At 48.5% G+C, this 21030-nt stretch overlaps 1 protein-coding gene across 1 annotated transcript in view; it reads left to right on the forward strand.

The window, feature by feature from the left end:
• Window positions 1-20452, forward strand: part of LOC119453008 (transmembrane protein 114) — a 104208-nt gene extending 83756 nt beyond the window's left edge. Inside the window, exons 3-5 of the mRNA XM_037714984.2 lie at window positions 7526-7663; window positions 15821-15918; window positions 16598-20452. Of these exons, the coding sequence (XP_037570912.1) occupies window positions 7526-7663; window positions 15821-15918; window positions 16598-16864 (503 nt within the window). The 3' untranslated portion in view covers window positions 16865-20452. The remainder of the gene's footprint in view (window positions 1-7525; window positions 7664-15820; window positions 15919-16597) is intronic.
• Window positions 20453-21030: the final 578 nt, after the last annotated feature.

Here is a 21030-nt window from a genome sequence, read left to right on the forward strand (position 1 = left end):
GCGGCTGTCATATAAGAGGTCGTTGTCAGACTTCCATCCTAATAGTCAACGGAAATCTACACAGCCGACTGAAACAAAAATACTACGTACGCTATGACGAAAGAGTAGGCAGGCAGACGGCAACAAAAAACGACGCCTATAAGCAAAGTCTAAACAGGCAACCAAGCAATAAGCAGACGAAAAGAGGCCAAAAAATAAGCAGACGACGACACGCCAAAGCACCGGCCACAGCAACGATGTCGGCACGACGGTAGCTCATTGTCGGTAACGCGCGCCGCGCACAATGCAAGAACGGAGGCAGCCTCGAAAGGCCAACGAGGTGAAGCACCACTCAGCGTTAAACAACAATAGCGACATAATACCCCGGCGCAAAACTCCAGAAGTCCTCCCCTGAGGGGCTCTTGTTTCAAGAGGTTCGCAATCCGCCACTGAGCGTCGCCACATTCGCATCGCCATAACGCAGAAGCAGACGACAATGAAAAAGAAAAAGAAGCAGCAAGCGTCCGCAGCGCCGCCTTTGGTTGCCCACGGAAGCGTGTCTATATCATGCAGGCTGGTGCATCCCGTAGAAACACAAACAAATGAAGAGACGTGAAAAGAAAGAAAGAAACGACGGAAAAAACTGAAGCACCAAGTGTTGTGTCGTGTCGTCCAGCGCATCCAAAGTTGGCGATGGAACCCATTGTCTGCCCACCTCCTCGTATTTTTTTTTTCTTCCCTGGAAACAACAGTGTAACGACAGAAGCCACGATCATCCGAGCTTATACACTATACGCCGCCCGCCTTTCTATACCGTTACGTCCCGTTCTCTCAGCACGCGCTTCGTATACTAAACGCCTCCACGCGCCGCGCGCTTTTAGCGTCGACCGAGGTTATTAGGGAAGAAAAGACATCCTCGCGTGAAAGAACACGCATGCCTGCGCAACGCGACCCAAAGCTGCCGAGAAACGATGCGAACCCCCCCACCCCATTTCCTCCCTCGCCCGCTTTCGGCACGATCTTCCTTCAGCGCCTATATTGAAAGCGCACGTTTGCGTCGGCTGTAGATACGAAAAAGAAAGAAGGCCTCCCCGGCGTGCCTCTCTGGTCCCGACGAGAAGGTCAACGCTGGGTCACCGAAGGTTGCGTCGTTCGCGTATAACGGTCTTACTTCCTCCTGTTCATCGTCTCATCCTTTCTGCACTTCTCTCTCTATACCACTCCATTTCCCTCGTATACGATGACTCCCCCCATACGCAACCCCACGCGCGCGCCAGCAACGGGACGTCGTCGCCAGAAAGTTAACCCCCTCGTCATCATTAGGCTTAGCTCGTTGTACGCGCGTACCATGAAATATCCATTAATAGTGTTGACTTTTATACCTCGCGCATAGCTAGCATTCCCTTTCCTTCTATCACTCCCTTCCTCTTCACTCTCACCTCTTCAGCGCGCGTCTTCTCTTTCCCCCGCCGCGCCATCGATGGGTTGTAACGATCGTCTTCCGAAAGTTAACCCCCGTGTGGTCGCCATTAGGCTTAGCTCGCATGTATCAAGACCCAATAGCTCCGGCAATGCGATATGTTTGCTTTCTGCTTCCTTATTCTGCTTCCTTTTTTTGTTCTATTCTTTTTTGTCCGCAAAAGCGAAGGGGGCCACCCCGCTTCTAGTTCGAGCACGTGCACGTGTGCATATATATATATATATATATATATATATATATATATATATATATATATATATATATATATATATATATATATATATATACTGACTATATCTTTAGGTGCGCATGCGCCGGCGCGCGCCAGGATTGGACCGCCGGAGCGTGTCTCGGCCATCATCACTGGCCCGGAACGCTGGCAGTGCGGATCTTATTCAGGAGAACCCAACGCTAGGGGGCAGCACAGAGAAAGAGAGAGAGAATGTGCACATACGGTGAACTTCTTGCTCGCCTGCGGCGCCATTTTTCCTCGTCCTAAGCCTTTTTTTATACTTCATCGTGCCCCTCTCGCAGAAACAGTCTTCGAGAGAGTTCGAGAACTTAAAAGAGTATCGCAACAAGCAAACAAACAAACAAGTGCCGCGCAGAGAAGCCATCACCTTTTCCGCGCCTAGCAGGAGAAGAGGCAAGGAAGGTGTGCGTTACGTAGGCGCGGTTCTCCGTAAATAGATTACACGCATCGCAGAACAGCTGGAGAGATGACGCGAGCAGGCCAAGACACCCCATCAGAGTACGGGAAAGAGGCACGCTCGCGTGGACAAGAAAACTTGAAATGATATTCACGGTGCGTTCTAGACACGTGCCTTATATGGTGTCTCTGTTCCCTCTATATGACGTCTACGGCACAAAACTCGAGCGCGAGGTGTTTAGCGTATAATAAACACGACACGCTGACTTGGGCATTTCGGGGCAATGCACGTACATATAAGCCGAGATGTGTGTGTCCGGGTGCTCTCTGTACGAGTATATCACGTCCACTTAGCGGATTTTCCTATAGCCCATTTCTTTTGGAGAGGTTGAAGAGGATACATACACACACCCTGGATTTATCAAAGCTGAAGTGGTGGCAGTGAGGTCGTCTGTGGGGCGTTATTGCTTGTATACTTACCCGTCAGGCACTTAACGCGCGTCACATTTTGCTGTTGGTCGGCGCGCGCGCAATTTTCGCGACCATGTTCAGGGGCGGTAGCCGTGAAGGAGTCGACGACGCGAAGCTTCTCCGTGGTGTATCCGGGGGTTTTCCTGTCCTTAAACCTGTACGCTTCGTTTTACCAATAATCAACGTTGGTGAATGTACGGAACTATATAGGCACGCAGTAACACATTTCTATGGTGTAAATGCCAGAGATATGCTTCCATTCGACCATAAGGTTTCCTACTAATGTTACTAGGAGGGATATCGGGCGCTGCCATTGCTCAGCGATATCACGATAATGATGCAAGCAAACACATTTTTCTAAACGCATGACGTCAATGTAGACTCTGCGCCACTTGCAAAATAATTGCGAATTGTTGCACTTATAACACGGCATATATGCTCCTGAGAGGCACCGTTAAAATCGCCAATTTGCAAAGTCACAAAGCCGTACGAAGCCGGAAAGGCGATGTTTAGACGAATCCACGTACTGTACGTACATCCGGCAGATATCCCATGCCGGCTGAACCGGTGTACATACCTGCAGCTTCCCTAGACGCCAGATTTATCTGCAGTAATTTTAGCAGGAAGCTCTATGGGTTCCGCATACAGCGACACAAGCGCTATCCCTCACGTGACGTCACTCGCGGATCATCAGCCTCGTTCGCGACGCTTTCCCGCGCAACGGAATGCTCGGTCACTATTTTTTTTTTCTTTCTCCCCCGCTCCTGTCTCGGTGACTGTCCGCACCGTGTCCAATTGTCCACGCAATGCGTACTACATACACATGCGGCGCCATATTGGAAAAAGGGCTATAGCGAGTTTGGGGGGTGTAAGGCCTCTAATGGACGTTGTCCAGGACTGCATGCGGGGCTTCGCGCGTTATCATGGGACACGGTAGCGGAAGTGGCTATGCGTCGAGCGTTCCATACGACTCCTGTCGTGTATAGCGTATAATATGCTTGAAATCGAGAACGACTGTGTACGCTTGCGTCGTACGTCGTCGTGGTGTTTTTTTTTTTCTTTTTTTTTTCTTGGTGTCACGATGAGAGTGGCGACGTTGCGCGGTAGCCGTGTTGTACGAAACCACCTCGGAACGCGATTTGTACATCCGGTCTCGGTTGTGTCGTCACGGAGACGACAGCGTGTGAGCGTGTAGATAATGCGAGGGCCCACGCGTGTAGCCTGAATGTAGCCCGGAAGGTGCTGCTGTTATAGGCTAAGTGCAGATTGTGAGGCACTCCATCACGGCTATGTGCGACACGCCGTGAAGCGCTCGTTTCTCATTCGACCGTGGCGAGTCATCGTAGCGCATATAGGGTGTCCCAGCTAGCGTTAGATGTTAAACGATATATATATATATATATATATATATATATATATATATATATATATATATATATATAAAGACGGTGCGAGATACAATTTTTATACCTACCGTGTTCGGCGGTTGTCAGAACGCCTACGACCGACCACAGTAGGTTTTATACAGTGGAATCTGCAGTGGAATTCTGCATAATACGTTTTTCGGGATAACACGCTTTTTTTCTTATATACAATTTTTTTTCATATGTACGGTTATTTTAGGATAATACGATTTTCGGATGATATGTTTTATTTTCCGCTTCCCCCGAAGAAAACATTAAAATCAAATTGTGGGGTCTTACGTGCCAAAACCACGATCTGATTATGAGGGCACGCCGTAGTGGGGGACGTTGGAAATTTGGACCACCTGGGGTTCTTTAACGTGCACCTACATATAAGTACACGGGTGTTTTCGCCCCCATCGAAATTAATGCGGCCGCCGTGGCCGGGATTCGATCCAGCGACCTCGTGCTCAGCAGCCCAACACCATAACCACTGAGCAACCACGGCGGGTTTCCCCTGAAGATCGTATCAGCGAGATTCCACTGTAATTGTATCCTGCACCGTGTGTTCTTAATATTTATCTTCGTATTTGTTTTGTTTTTCGCTGAACAGATTGGCTAACGTCAGCTGGGACACACGGTATAAACTTGACGTAATAATATACAGGGCGTTTCTGCAAAGACATTAATTCATTTTTAGAAATCGCCCGTGGCAGATAGCGCTATTCTACTCGTTGAGTTGGTCTACTGGAAAAGGCGGACATTACTTGCGCCAGAAATCGAAATGCATAATCGACTAATTACCAAAAATTATCTAATTAAGCTTTTTTTCAACTAACTACCTTATGGCACATGTTTCAACTTACAAATTGTAGCCGGGGAGTTCGCAAGGCAGATCTAGTTAGAACGAATTCTCTGGATGACACCAGTTTTGAGATATTAATTCTCGAACATTGCGAAGAAATGCATGTGCTGTCCAGTTGTTTTTGTGTTCCAATGCATAAAACGTCGTTTTGTTAGAAGAAAAAAAAGTTACCTAGTGGAACGACAGTGCATTTTTACCGCAAGTTTGATATGGCGCACATCTCGAAAATTTGCGATCGCGCGAGGGCCACCCTCTCACGCTCAGTACTCGCGTCAGCTTCCACTCACCGGCACTTTCTCGCATCCGCACGTTATCTCACGTATACACTCAGACTCAGCCGACAGCGACTCACGTCGACACTCCCGTCCACGCAAGACTCACCGTCGCTAAGCTTCATTCCGGACTCACGTCATGACCAATGATCACCCCTATTCATACTCAAGTCCACCGACACCCCTTCGTCACTCGCTATATCGCTCCATCGCACGCCTTTCGAATGAGTTTGCAACGAGAACGAGTCAGCGTAATCGCGCGTGAGTAGTATATGTAGACCGACCCATGTAGCTAAGTAACGTTACCTCCGGAGCCTCCCTTCCTTCCCCCCTCCTGACACCTAACCGACGCCAACCCCCAACCGACGGCCCCTGTCACGTAACTAACCAGGTAGGCTCAACGAGCAACCGTGATGCACGCCATCGGAATCGAAGGCGAAGGGCACGCGAGCCTCGATCTCTATCTCCGAGGGACAAAGTAGAATCGAAATTGCTCCAGCGTGACTCGGCGGGCCGAAGATGAACGCTTCAGATAGTTTACGCCGTGGCCGTGAGAAACAACAGTGGGGCTACGCGCCGCACTCTCGATTCCTTCGATCGCCGCCGCATGCACCGTTCGCTTCGCGGCGCCATTGTCACGTTAGTGCGGCGCTTCGAACTCGCGCTTATATCTGAACGGCGTGAGCGTAAATGTGTACACCATAGTAGCGTTGTATGTAGTGCTCCCTATGTGTACACTAGGGAGCCTACGCGCAACGCTGCGTTGTATGTGTAGGCACGGCCGGACTCGACTTTCCTCTCCTCCGCGAGTCCGCCCGTGGTATAGGCTCCCTATGTGTACGCAGGAACGCAGCGCGCCTAGCGGGAAGGCAGTCTATATGCAAAGCGTTCCTGGGATATGCAGTGTGCTATGTCGACTTTACCTTATTTGCTTTCTTTCTTTATTTGTCCCTTTGTGTTCGCTCTCGTTCGGCGGATGTTAAGAAGTTGTGCACGTCTGGCCGCTGCTGCGATTCGAAGCGAAACGCCCTGATAACCTTGACTGCAATGAGCGAGGATTCGCTAATCCCTGCATCGATGCGCGCGCGCTTTCACAGAGGAAGCACGGTAAAACACCGATTCTTGTTCGGAAGAGCAAGTGTTTACAGCGTGTACAGACAATGTCACCTGTGTCGGGATGATCGCAAGCGAGAGAAACACGCATTGCGGCGCACGTCATCAACAACTATGGGTTACACAATCGTATACGTGCCTATGGCTATGTCGTGTATGTTTAAATAAACGACGATAGCGTTTTTACTCCGGCGAATAAATGTTAAAGCACGATTAACGTGTGCGATCGTGAAGTTTACGGAACGTCGCACAGTTTCTACGTAGCGAAAAACTGCTCACTGTAGAAAATTTAGACCCTTCAAAGTGAAAAGGGTGTAAATTTGTCCATAACTCACACCCTTACACAAAAAGAGTGTGAGGTTGGGCAGATGTGCACCCTTTTAGGTGTAAGGGTGTGACCTATGGACTGGTTTACACCATTTCTCACTGTTAGGGTAGTAAATTATTTCCCAGTGTACGATGAAAGTGTTGAGGACGTGCGAGCTGTCACGAGGAAAGAGGACGAGAAAGCGCCAGGTGGCGCATGCGCCGGACGTGTTTCAATGAGCTGGTTGTCTTTTGGAAGGAGAGAAGTATACGATCGCGCCAAGTGACCTGCTTTGTACTTGTGCACGTAATGTGGTTAAGATGGTAGCGAAGAAATAAAAAAAGCTATCGTGGCCTAGTGGTTAGAGCTGCTGTGCTTTCCAGCAGAGGTTCGGTTCCACCGTCGGTCACGCATATTTTGTATGCATTATAACTTCTCTAATTAATTGGTTAAGTCCATGATACGTGGCGTCATACATTGCCAGGTGTCCTTCACAGCTCTACCTTAATCCACCTTGATCTAATTTGTACGTACGAACCTTATTGCACTTTAATCCACTTTAATTCGCCTTCATTCGCTTTACTTTACCTCAATTCACTTTACTCCGCCAAAAGTCACCTTACTCTATAACTTGTACGTTCTAACTTTAATTCACTGTAATTCACACAAATTACCCATAATTACTACTAATTAACGTAGTTATACTGTTTACTATCTTCTGTATTACCACGCTATACAAGACGCTGATGACGTCACATTGATTTTTGGTACCACTCGTTGCGGACGACGCCGACTTTTCTGCCTCATGGCACTTGTAACGCTTTCGCATTAAAAATACGTTAGACATATCACGCGTGAGTTGTATGCAAGCGTGGTCATCACTGCATTCATTAGCCGCCCCTGCTCAGGCGCTACAAATGAATATGCAAATCAGCGAGCAATCGCCGTCGTGTTCCTTATACCATGCTCCTCCTCTGATGACGCAGACATGGCCCGCTCCGTGGTGGCCCTGTTCATCATCTCCTTCTTCTTCGCCTTCCTGTCCTTCTTCACGGGCATCGCCGGTTGCTGGAAGCGCTCCAACAGCAACATCATCGCCACGGGACTGCTGCAGATACTCGCAGGTGAGGCTATTGTCAATAACCTTCATCCCTATATACGTCATCCACTAGACACACACACACACACACACACACACACACACACCACACACACACACCACCACCACACACACACACACACACACACACACACACACACACACACACACACACACACACAGCACACGCACACACACACCACACACACACGCTCGCACACGCACACACACGACTCGCAGTACTATTATCACGTTAAATGCGAAAACACCCGTTTACTTAGATTTAGGTGCACGTTAAAGAACCCCAGGTGGTCCAAATTTCCGGAGTTCCCCACTACGGCGTGCCTCATAATCAGATCGTGGTTTTGGCACGTAAAACCCCATAATTTCATTTTAATTTTTTTATTATCACGTTCATTCCTGTGTCGTTCACTAAACACAAACACACCCACGCACGCACGCACAAACACATACACACACAAACGCGCGCACACACGCAGATTCACTCACAACTCGCAGGTACTATTATCACGTTCATTCCTGCGTCATTCACTAAACACAAATAAACACACACTCACACACAAACACACAAGATACACACAAACTCACACGCACTAACACATGCACGCGCAACTCGCAGGTACTATTATCACGTTCATTCCTGCGTCATTCGCTAAACACAAACACACACACACACACACACACAAATACACACAAGCGCTAACGCACACTATCACGCATAGCGTAGACGCATACAAACTGAAACGGCGTCGAAATGCCACTCTCGCCGACTTGTTCGCTCACTTGCACTCGCGCTCTCGGACGCACTCGAAGTGACCACACAAGCAGCATGCACACTCACAGACACACATAGACACTGAAGCTCACAATATCTCACGAACTCCCGCAAACCTATGTAGAGTGAAGTATGGAAGGAACAGTTACTATCACTATAAACTGTTATATACTAAGCAGACAGGCGCTCGTCCTGTGTATACTTGGCCTGTGTATGTGTGTTGATTCGCGCCCCTCTTCTAGCAGCTATTTTCCACCAGCTAGTCCAACAAGGAGCACTCCTAATTACTATATACACCACTTAAGGCAATTATTTGGTCCTACAAAACAATCGCCGCCAATCTTTCGTTTATTTCACGCTACGCATCCTCCGGTACGAAGGAGCGTCACGCATGCTTCAGCGTGACTGAGCGTTTCTGGCCGGGAGAGGTTCCTTACAGTATACATTCCAGAAGGGAACGTACTACGTACGCTCTGGCCAGCCATGAACATGAACTTGCGTGTAACCGCGAGATAGATAGGTTACAGTAAATGAAATTGGCAGTAACAATGCGTCATTATTCGTTGAAAAAAAAAGAGAGAGAGAGAGAGAGAGAACATGTACTGCAAAAACCAAAGGGAAATAAAAATGACATACACAAGAGGCGCGTCTCCGTTGCTAGGCGACACCTGGCTGCTCGGAGCATGCGCAGAGCGGGTCCCGTTGCTAGGCGACACTTGGTCGGGCGGAGCATGCGCAGAGCGGTCCGTTCTGGAACGAACTGTACGGAACCTTTCCCGTTTCTGACAGAACAAAATAGCGGACACAGCGCGTTACATAACGGAAACGCACGCAACAGGGATCACGATTATCGTTGCGGGACAAATTAAACCCTAAGCAGTTTTTTCTTTTTTCACGACAGCGTATAGAGTCACTGCGTCCATTCCTCTTGCCCGCATATAGGCTGCGGTGTTTTTAAGAACTCGCAGTTTCTTCCACAACATGCGGTAATAATCGGGGTCGGCGCTATATTTTTCTTTATTTCTTCACGCGCTAGCGAAATCAACGCATGCATGCGCAGCAGCGCCGCATATGACGGTACATGTAGCTTTCGCAATTCTGCGCGCATTCCACGCAGAAGACCTTCGTAACGCGCCGTCTGAATGCACACACACACACGCGAGCGAGCTTGTTGCGTAAACAATTGCGATTTGCGCGCCCACGGTACAATACACTACGGCAAACGCGCACACACACGACGTTTCGGTCTTGGGTCCTATTCGTCTTGTCTCGACCTTGTATATGTATACCTCCCAATCGGAACGGCTCGCTTTCGCAAAGCGTTTTATATAGGTGTATGTATATCTCTTTGTTTTTCTCTCCGTGTGTACGCAGCGGCTTTCGAGAGAAATACGGAACGCCTACGGATTTGCGCGCAAACGTCGCCGCGGCGTTGGTGACTTCAGGGACTTTGTAAAATCGATTGAGCGCGCGTGCGTAATACGTGTAGTATATAGTCCCGGGCGCCCGGAGCGATGCAGCAGCGCAGCTGGAAGAACATTCCTGAAAGAACAACACCGGGAGGCGGATTGCTGCGCCCAACGAAACGTCGACAACAGTAACTGAAGAAAACAATAAAGTCAAGAACAAACAAACAAACAAGCAACGTGAGCCGAGTTGAAGGTGGAGGCGCGCAAGCGCTCATGAGTTCGTATTTTCCGGAGTTTCGAGAGAAAAAAAAAGAAGTAAAGAGAAACAACGCGAAAAAAAAATCGGTGTTTGGCGCGCTCAAATTACGCGTACGCCCCTCGCTTTTCCAGCTCGCTCCGGAGCCGGTCCACGTATTTGTTTCTTTTATTTTCTTTTTTTTTCTTCTTTTTTGTATATCGTCGGGAACTCAAAACGCGCGCGATCACCTTGACATTTCAGAAAGACGTCGGCGTGAGCCGCGAGTCTCGCTACACGCCGTGGAGATACGCGTGTAGAATGTTGCGAGTTGCGTGCAACATTCACGTGTTGCATCTGCGTAATCTGCACGTGAAAATAAAGTATTATAAATTTGTGACTATACTCGGTTTGAGGACCAAAGTTGGCGAATAGAGGATGTGTGCCTAATTTGCCTATACAAAGAGAGGTACATATCCTTCAAAGAACGAGCGAAGTTCTAATCTTGGCTCAACGATTTATATGTCCGCAAGCGGTGACGTTACTGCTGTTTAGAAGCTCGACAGGAAGTTTAGGAAGTCGCTGGGACACTTAGCGTCACGTGTCTTCGGTGCTAAAACAAAGATGGTAAGAAGAGAGAGAGCAAAAAAATGTCAGTCACTTAAGTATTGCTTACGTGATTTGAATGCGAAAACATTGACTTCTCTAATTAATTACTTCCATGATACGTGACGTCATGCATTGTCGCGTGTCCTTCACAACTCTACATTAACCCGCCTTGCTCTAATTTGTACCAACCTTAATCCACTTTAATTCACGTTCATTCACTTTACTTCACCTCAAGACGCCTTACTCTAACTTGTTCCAACTTTAATTCTACATTACTACTGACGTCTTCAGCTTCTTGTATGACGTCACTGATGATCTTTGGTACCACCCGTTTCCTACAACGCCGGCTTTTCTGCCTCATGGTACGTATGATGCTTTCGCATTAATACACTTTATACAAAAGAGCACGCGAGCGTAGGTAGCTCCTACACTCTGCAGTGGATGGTCCCCTTAGTCCAGGAGTCCATTGGTCTTAGCTGCCCTTTTCAGAGCTCGATTGACCAGGTTGAGCTGTTCCGTCGAGTCGGAGCCGGACAGCGCTGCCTCCCATTGCCGTGTGGTGGGGTTTGTTATGGGTGTTAGCTCTGGTGTGCTTGCGCAAGCCCATACCATGTGGTAAAGCGTTGCGCATTGATCGCAGTGGGGGCATTTATAAGCATACAGCGCAAGGCGTATTGCTTCGTAGAGACTCAAGTGTGGATATGTGTTAGGAAGACCAGAGCAATTAGAGTATATATATATATATATATATATATATATATATATATATGCATCTGAAGCTTGAACAGCTAATAGCGTGATAATTCTTGTTGAGCTGCCTTGAGGTAATTCGACTACATCAAGCTGAATGGGGACAACGCGTAAAATATGCGCATACCAAACACGGCGACGTAGAAACTAATAAAAGTCGACGTCCAGATGCGCTATTGGTTGGCAGTACTCGACCGACCTCGCACAGCAGTTAACAACCACGTTGTGTTCCAAATTGTGCCCGTCGCTGCCATTCGAAAGTCGTACGAAGTCAGCAAAAGCTTGAGCCATTCATGCGCTTATACCTAGAGAATAGTTGCTGCAGACTGCGTCTGTTTATTCGTATAGTGTGCAGATAACAAAGGATGTAATTATATGTATTGCTATTTTCTTCAGTGCCGCTAACACAAATGCGGGAGAAAAATAGGGGGAGGGGTGGGGGGAAAGCATTGTCAGTAACCGAGAGCAGTATTAACTAATACGCTGACGCAAACGCGTCGCTGTTGCAACAATGTATCGCGTGGACGAAAGAGAAAGCGAGCGTACTTCTCGTAAAGTTACGGCGCGGAAACAAAAAAAAAAAAAAAAAAAAAAAGAGAGAGATACCTGAATGCAACTCTGCACACAAATGATATTCTAGCGCACAGCCAAAAGATCGTATGTTTCAGCCGTCGAAAAAAAAAAAAAAAAGCTCACGCAAATGCGTCACTGTTGCAACAGTGTATCGCGCGGACGAAAGGGAAGGCACGCTTACTTTTCGTAAAGTTATACGGAATGGAAACAAAGACGGTACCTGAATGCAACTCTACACACAAATGATGTTCCAGAGTACAACGAAAGAAAAGATCGTCTGTTTCAGCCGTCAAAACAAAAGAAAGAAGTTGCCGTCTGCTCGTTCGCTGCAGTTCACCAGTATGACAAAGCCATATCAGCGTCAGCCAAATGTCGTCTGTTCTGACGTATCTCCTGTCGTCTGTTCTGTCGTCTGTTCTGTCGTCTGTTCTGTCGTCTGTTCTGTCGTCTGTTCTGTGAACTGTTCGGTCGTCTGTTCTGTCATCTGTTCTATCGCCTGTTATGTCATCTGTTCTGCCATCTGTTCTGTCGTCTGTTCTGTCGTCCGTCGCCGAAAACCCGTCGTCTGCTTGCTGCACCCAACTGCCCGACACAGGCGCAGTGTGCACAACAGACGCACATCGGCGCGTAACGAAGCCGTGACCAGCGCCGCCGCTGCCGCAGTCGTCTGCGTAAGCGCAGTTTTTGTTCGTCTGCATCGAGGCCAACACACACACACACACCCCGAGAACGCGCCTTTTGGCAGCGCGAACGGCGACGCCTGCAGGGTTTTTAGCACGCCAGAACAATGCGACGCTCGAAAGGCGCGCAATTCGTAGCGAACTCGCGCGCGCGAGGGTGTTGCAAAACGCTTTGAGCGAAAAAAGAAAATAACAGAAAAACAGTAGAGAGGTAGATGGAAACTTGAATAAAATGACAGAAGGTGGTTGCATGCATCCGTGCGTGCGTACGTGCGACCTCTAGCGTCGAATCATACGTTACGATGCAGCGTACAGCTTCTGCATATAAGGTCGCTGCGCGAGGACTAATGTAAGTATCAGTGAAAATTGGGTTACTGTGTAAAGTTATACTCCCAGTATTTAAATCATCAGCCTAATATCGAGAATAATTATCAGTGTATTCCGGTGCTTAGCATTCCTTTGAGGCCATTTGCGCCGTCTGCTCTCCTGTGCTCTATAGCAGACGATTGCGCAGAGTCGCAGAAATGAGGCACTGCGCGTCTCCAATGATTTTGCTGCTTGAAAGAACAGTGCCGTTCCTGTTAATTGATATTTATGTGTTCATACATTCGTTATGCGTTAGACAGCGTCGAGCAATTACAAAACATGTATACAGTCGGAAGCAAAAGTCTGGAGGCCACGGCATCAGCAAAAAAATTCACATTTCTTCTTGCACAGCCGTGAAGTCTACAATTATCGCACTACAATGATCGAACGTGCGAACGTAAGGTGTGCCCCTTTATATTTTAGCAGCATATGTGGTTCCAGACTTGTATTACTCGTGACTGTACGTCAAATACGATTATCGTATATACGACTGTTAAAATTCAGATTATGCAGTGGTCGCCTTTTACTGATATGCAGCAAATATTTCCTTGTAAATTATGTGGTTTTACGTGTCAAAAGCACGATCTGATTATGAGGCGCGCCGTAGTGGGGGACTCCGGAATAAATTTTGTACATCACCTGGGGTTCTTTAGCGTGCACCTAAATCTAAGTACACAGGTGTTTTCGCATCTCGCCCCCATCGAAATGCGGCCGCTGTGGCCGGGATTCGACCCCGCGACCTCGTGCTTAGCAGCCCAACACCATAACCATGGCGAGTCAAATATTTCATTATATATCTGCAGCAGTATAGTTTGCTTTCCGTTCAGCCGTTTAAGCGACTTTCGAAAGATCAAAGGCAGCAAAAGCGGTAGTCTATATCTGTCACTGTATTTTATTTTCCCTCCGATTTTCGACAATCGACCGGATATGTGTGTCCCATCTCGTCACTTCTCTTCCTTTTGGACGAACAAAGGCCGTTCGCGGCAGGATACGCAGCGGTGTTTGTTTTTCGCCCAGCATTGGGCTCCAGCGAGCAAGTGAGTGAGAGCGCCCCCTGCGTTCTTCTGGGAGAACGATTGGCTCGCACCAGAGCGGAACCAACGTTCGCAGCGGGCCGGCACTCACGTGACGCTCGGGATGCAATACGTGTCGGCGGATGGGGTGTGTCTTCTAAATTGAGTGCGCCCCGTTCTTTCTTCCTCTAGATGTCTATTTTTTTTTCCTTCGTCCACATGGGGCGGACAGGTGCCCGTCAATCAGCCCGCCGGCGGCCCTGACACGGCACGTTGTTGCCACTCGCAAACGCGTTTTGCTTTTGTCGTGTCCGAACACGTGATACCCCCAGCACGGCACCGTTGATCGGTGTTACACATTCCGGCTTCGCTATGGGCAGCCAAGCGCTGAAACTTCACGTGCCAACAGCAGCATCGTAATACGCAGTCCATCGCCAACGGAGGAGACACTTTTCAGTTTGTAATAAAGTTCTGGGTTTTTACGTGCCAGAGCCACGATCTGATGATAAGGCACGTCATAGTGCGAGACTGCGGATTAATTTCGATCACCTGTGGCTCTTCGACGTGCAACTAATGCACAATGCACGGGAGTTTTTTGGTGGTGGCAGTATAGCATGTCGCGAAATTGCGTCAAAGCTAATCGCATTAACGTCGACGTGTATGGTGAGATGGTTTCTGCAGTAATGTGTTTTTCTTTTTTCTTTTTTTTTCGTTTTATTGCGATAGCAATTATATGGACACTTCAACCGGATTTCTGCCGTCGCCGTGAGGTTCCGTATAAAGTCCAAGGACGATAAAATCGTTGCCGCGCGCCGTATGCGCGTGCGAAAGCGCGCGGGGGACGTGCTCTATCACGGAGAGCGAACGCACGGCGGAAAGCAAACGCGACCGTCACGCGATAGGCCGTGGGGGTATGGGAGGGAGGGAGGGAGGCGTGCTGCGGCACCAAAGGCTTATCTTGCAACCGGGCGCAAGGGGAACTGGTCACTCAATCTCACGCGAAAGCAAGAAAGCGGGAAGGCAGCGCGAGAGAGAGGGGGGGGGGGGGCGCAGCTTCTACTCTGCCAACAACTGCGCTCATACTTTGGCCCGCTGTGGCGGTCGCCCGCACCGTCTCTTATCTCCACACGACTCTGACCTTTGTATGCGCTGTGCATTCGCCGTTCAGTTTCCGTTGAAGCGATAGACCGCACGAAACTTCGCCCGCTGCGGCGGCTGTGCTTGCTGTCAGCGTTTTGATAGTCGTTGTCTGCGATCATTGAGTGTGATCTATTCATGTTTGCTTGTGCGCGCTGACACCACGCTTGTTAATTCAGTTAGTAAGCGAATGTGTCCAAGTTTATGTAGCCGATAAAACTACTATCCCTACTCCGAATAGCTCTCTACTAATTTGCTATCGCAATTGATGCTTCGCCTTTAGGGCGAAACTGCGACATTTTTTTTTTTCATAAGCAATTGCTCGTCTTACACAAACACTTTGGTTGATCTGGTGACGCTTTGCCGAACCCCAAACGATGCTGGTTTACCAGCTACCTGTAAAATGGTTCGCACATCATCGGTTCCCCACAGTACGTTAATTTGCATATTTTCCCCATCTAATGGTGACGCAGAGGATCATTCAAAGGAACTGTGCTTACCACAAACACATGGTATTGCATGCCTCTGGCTTATGTTAAGGCCGCAGAGGGATGACAGAATGTTGACATTGCGCGTGACCGTTCAATCATTTTTTATTTATTTTTTCGTTTCAGCCCTGACGGTGGCGGGTGCGATGGGACTGTGGCACGGCGTCGAATACTACGACTTTAAGAAGTTGCACGACAGCCAGTCCGTCTACTCCTGGCCAGCCGTGAGTCTATTTCTCCGTTACTCTTAAGCGCCTTTAACAGATGCTGCCACCTTGAGAGCCTGAAAAAGAGCCACGATAGAACGAAACCAGAATATTGCTCAAGCCTCTCGAGCTCAAGTAACGTCCTAAGGATCACGATCCAAGTTGTGTCCGACGCAATATCGAGGGTCTCTGAAAGCGCCGAGTACAACAGAGCGACATGCAAAGATTTTTTTTTTTTTTTTTGTCAGAGAATTGGCGAAGCATGTAAAGTTTGCCATCTATCTTATCGCCGCAGAATGTTGTACGAAGGCAAACCGCATGTGTTCTTTGAAGCGTTGTATACGTGCAATTACAGGCGTGATTAATTCTTACTAATCAGCTCAGTCGTTTGATATAATAACTTATATATAATGTTTTGCGGTGCAAGGACGGCTACGGGCCAAATATTGCAAAGAAGAAAAAGAATGTATAAATATTTGCGTGAATAAGTAAGTTTCTTTGAATACGATCACCCACTTTATTTTATCCCTTATGGATCAAAGGGGACGGGCTGTAAGGACTGTGGGGGGTTTTTGAGACCGGTAACTAGATCACACCATGCGTACCTATAGGAACACGCTCTCGAATGCCTTTTCTTGTATGTGTGTGTACATGCGTGTGTTGTCAATGGCTAACCCCCTTCCTTTCTGCGGTCCAGATCCTGCGTCGCAAGGGCGTGACCGACTTCGCCTACGGCTGGTCCTACATGCTGGCCTGGGCCGGCGTCGGCACCAGCCTGCTCACCGGCATCCTCTTCCTGGCCTCCGCTCGCTGCCTGCGACGCGAGAAGAAGGCCGACCAGGCCAAGAACATGCAGTACCTGATGCCCGTCTACCCGGACAAGCGGCAGCCGTACGGCTACGCCGCCTACCCGGGGCCCTACGCCTACCACCACGGCTCGCAGTACGGGCCGTACGGATACTGAGACCAGAGTCCTGAGGCCGCGCGCGCGCACAACACCGCGAGACACACACCACCCCCAGTTCGGCTGCCTTCACCGGCGGTAGTGACGTCACCACCACCTCGGATAGACGAGACCGGAAGTCGTATTCCACCTGTAACATATCGGTCTATACGGGCTTAAAAATAGCGGCTTCTTGGCCGTTGTTGAAGGGCACGTCAGCGGCGTTTCGTTGCTGAAGTGTCTCTTCCGCTTCTGCCTTTAGCGTCCGCTTCCGTTGTGTTGGACCGCCCTTTTCCGGTTTCTACTGAGGCTTAGGCTAGAAGGAAGCATGCACAAGCGACGTGCTCTGGCTTCCACGGAAGCACCTATGCAAAGCGTTGTGGTAATAGTGCGCAGTGCAAGATGCTGACGGAGCCTGCAGTACCGTCCTGGTACGCCTTCTTCCAGTCTGAGCGGAAGGGCAGCCTTACTTCCTTGCTCGGGTATTATTAAAAAAAATGTGTACCGCAGCGTTGTTCTAATCGCGTTAGTCTTAGTGCTATTCGAAGATTCGGAAAAGACGTTCGTGGTGTTGGGGTATGAGCGATAGAGAGGCTAAGACCACGCCTTTTGGCACCCGGAAGTGCGGGTAGGTTCATTCGCGTATGCGGAGTACACCGGCCTTTGATGAAAGTCTCGGCGCAGCGGGGACATACATATGCGTCGTACGCATACAAACCAGCGAGCAACGCTGTATGAAATTGCACGTAGATCCGGCCTCCAAGCTGAGAGTGTGTACAATAGACGTTAGGCTTAGCATCCGACGTGTTCACAGACCTGGTAGGATAGGAGAGCCATACCTTCGAATATGAAAAAACCTTACTTCTGCAGAAATCGCGATTCGCCCAAAAACACCTCCTACACAGTGCGAGATGTAGTAAGAAGTAAATCGAAATGAAACATTCCTAAGACTAGGCCAGCACCACGTGGTCGAAAAGAATTTCTTTTTTGTTCTTTTTCCGCTAGAGTTACAAAAAACGAGTAGCCGAGGGTGGAAGATGTGTTGTGCGACATAGGCGGCTGAAAAATAAAAGATGGCTATAACTTCTTATCTTGTGGCAGGCAGAAGAAGACAAAAGAAAATGGCCTGCCGGGTATTTTTGCGTGAGAGTGACTTAACATGAATGCAACTTCATGCCCGATTGCGTCACTATGTAAAATATCCTCCCGCGCAGCAATTCCCCCTCCCCCCTTTTGTACATAGTCTTCACTCACTTCACTTTTACGCTCTAATCATTTTACTTTCCGTCCCTGTCGGGTCCCCCATCTCTGTAGCTTTATCGCCTATCTAGGGCGATGTACTGTTGTTTCTCGTTTTTTTTTTTTTCAGTAGACAAGGCGTGGCTTAAGGTAGAGTTACTGCCGACAGTATATATTAACTCTAGTTTAAGGGCAACCCCAGCGCCATCCCACGACCATGCAGAGCAGCTACCGGATCGTGCGGCTGTGGCGAATTACGGTATAGATGACAGTCTCGGAACTGCACTCGCCGTCCACGCATAGCTTCGCTTGACACGTCTGTCACAAGTCTGTCGTCAGTAGGTTGGACCCTACCTCGGCTGTGAGTCAGTGACTAGGCTTATGGTGACTTGTCCCTTCTGCGGACGTACAAATGAAGTCGTATAGTTCACTGACTGAGCATACGCGCTAACAAACTTCCCGCGTACCCCACTGCATCAGGCAGTCGCTGTGTACTCCATCTCAGAAGCCGTTTGCAGCTGCAGGACTCCTTAGCCAATAGTTAGGCCTAATGCCCCTCGAGATGTGTTCATCTGCGCCTCGTCATCTGCTCACCGCCAGAGTAATCCGAGGTATACGACGCGCGTGCGAAAAGGTCCTAACATGCCCCGTATCGCTGTATCGTATCATAGATCAAGCAAAAATGAAACTCTCTAATACCACCAACAATGAGACAGTTACGCCCGGAACTACATTCCGCTGCGTAAGGATATTACCTGTGTACGCCTCGTACCTTAGGCAGCGCTGCAAACAACTTACGAGATGGAGTATAGTGTTCAGCTTGCAGCGGTAAACAAGGTTGCGTTGTAGGGAGGTGCCGGTGAGTTGTCAGTGTAGCGATGTCGTCACCCTTCTGCGAACCTCCCAGACGTGCCGGCATAAATGTGGAAGTAGATAGCTGAGCGTTTCTCGAACCGAAACCAAAACACACAAGAGCTGCAAACTTGAGTTGACGTGCCTGGAGATACGCACAGTTGGCAGAACCAAACAGCCTGCCAGAAATATGTCATTTTTTTTCCTTTTCGATATTAATTGCAGGTGTGTGGTAAAAGATATACAATATGATGCGCATGATCTGTGGCCTAGTATGTTAAACTAACAAGTCGTTCCGTCCGCCTTTCGTGGTTCGGCGCTGGTTCCGGAAACGAAACGCTCATGTTCTTACGACCTTTTTTGTTTTATTTTCTTCGTGCCAACATCAAACAAATTCTGTTACCGTTAGTTCTAGATCCCGCATATGTTTCCTTAGTTTTTGTTTGTTCAAGCGACCGGAGAAACGAAGCCGCTGACTTGGCCTCCCGTTTAAAAAAAAAAAAAAGAAAACATTCCTTCTCGTCACGCCTTTTTTTCTGTACCCCAAGTCAGCCGCTTCTGTCAACCCGAACACAGCTACGCGCTTCTTTTATGTGTGTGTAATTTAATTCAGAGGTAATAAAAAAAAACATCGGGGACTACGGGGATCCATCTAACAGCGTCCGGGCGCAGTGATACTCATGAGTGCACTCGTGGCGCCACCTAGCGGGAACAGCCGGCAGCCTCCGGTCGCCCTGGCTACGCACCAACCCTGTGTGTGCGGCAACACCATTGTAGAGTGTTCGCTTTACAGGTCCCACGGACGTTACTCACCACTAGGGTTCGGTGTTCCAGTTATATATATACATATATGTATTTTTTTTAATCACGCGAGTGTAAACGTGTCACGTGTTGCGCGCGTTTTTGCTTGGGTCTGCGCGCGCTCGCTCAACACGCCGCAGACGACAAAGCGTCCAGAGGACACGGCCGGAAGCGGAAGATCTGAAGAGAGATGTCACGTGTTCCGTGTGTGTGTTGTGTTGACGATAATGTATGTACGTTTGCGCGGTGTGTGCTTAACTAACAAGAATGGATGGTTAGCTATGTAGCAGCTCCGCCTTGAGTGTAAACCGCCGAAGTGCCTTTGATGCGACAGACGATTCGCAGAAGTGCACACAACCATGCGTTGAGCAGACGATCAACGAGAATTAAACCGAATAATTTGAGCAGAATTGTTGATGCGTGGTAAAGCACTAAAAATGCAAAGTTATTGTGGAAAGTGTTTTTCAGGCGCCTTCTGGTTGTCTAATGAGTCACTGAAACACATCATCGCTTGCCGTGTGAAGTATGACTGTAGCAGCCACGCCGAAAAAAAAAAAAAAAAAACTGCTCATAGAAGTGAAGCGAAACTATGTTCTGCGCACAACTGCACTGCAGCTTGAAGCTGTGGGGCATTTACTTCTTTTTTTTTTTCCCTTTGCACTCGAGCGAGTCATATGTACGGAGTGTGTTTGTAGAGTGGTACTGAAATAAAATCAATGAACGATCAACAACAAAGCAAACGAGAAATCTGCTTCTTCTTTGTCACGGCAATAAAGGCACCAAAATTAATGCAGCGGCGTTTGGTGTAACCTATACGGTACATTGCGTGCTTTACATACATATGGACCCAATTATCACCTACGCGAAGTGAGGCGCGAAAATGTTTAACGTCACGTATAATTTACATGCACCGTACACTTTCTTAGGTCTTCATATGCGACATAATGTCACGGTAGCCCCATAAGACGATAGCCACCACTCTTAAAAAGAAGTGGCAATTTTGAAACTCTGTCCCAATTATACGCATGCGTCACATGCGCCCCGTGAAAGTATGAAAAGAAAAATCCCGCAGAACCCATCACACGATGAATGTCTACATTAATGTAAATTAGCGTTGAAGCAATGTAGTGACGTACCGTATGAGACGTATTATGTATGAGGCATGCATGTATGCAGCAGGGTTCTTCTTGCGCTTACGTCTAGACACGTGGCGTCATCTGGCGCCGCCGCCTAGAAGTTGCGTGTGTGGCTATATACTAATTTCGCGGAGTAGTTTACGCTCGTACTCTAAAGCA

Source organism: Dermacentor silvarum, chromosome 5, assembly GCF_013339745.2.
Source record: "Dermacentor silvarum isolate Dsil-2018 chromosome 5, BIME_Dsil_1.4, whole genome shotgun sequence".
Classification (NCBI taxonomy): domain Eukaryota; kingdom Metazoa; phylum Arthropoda; class Arachnida; order Ixodida; family Ixodidae; genus Dermacentor; species Dermacentor silvarum.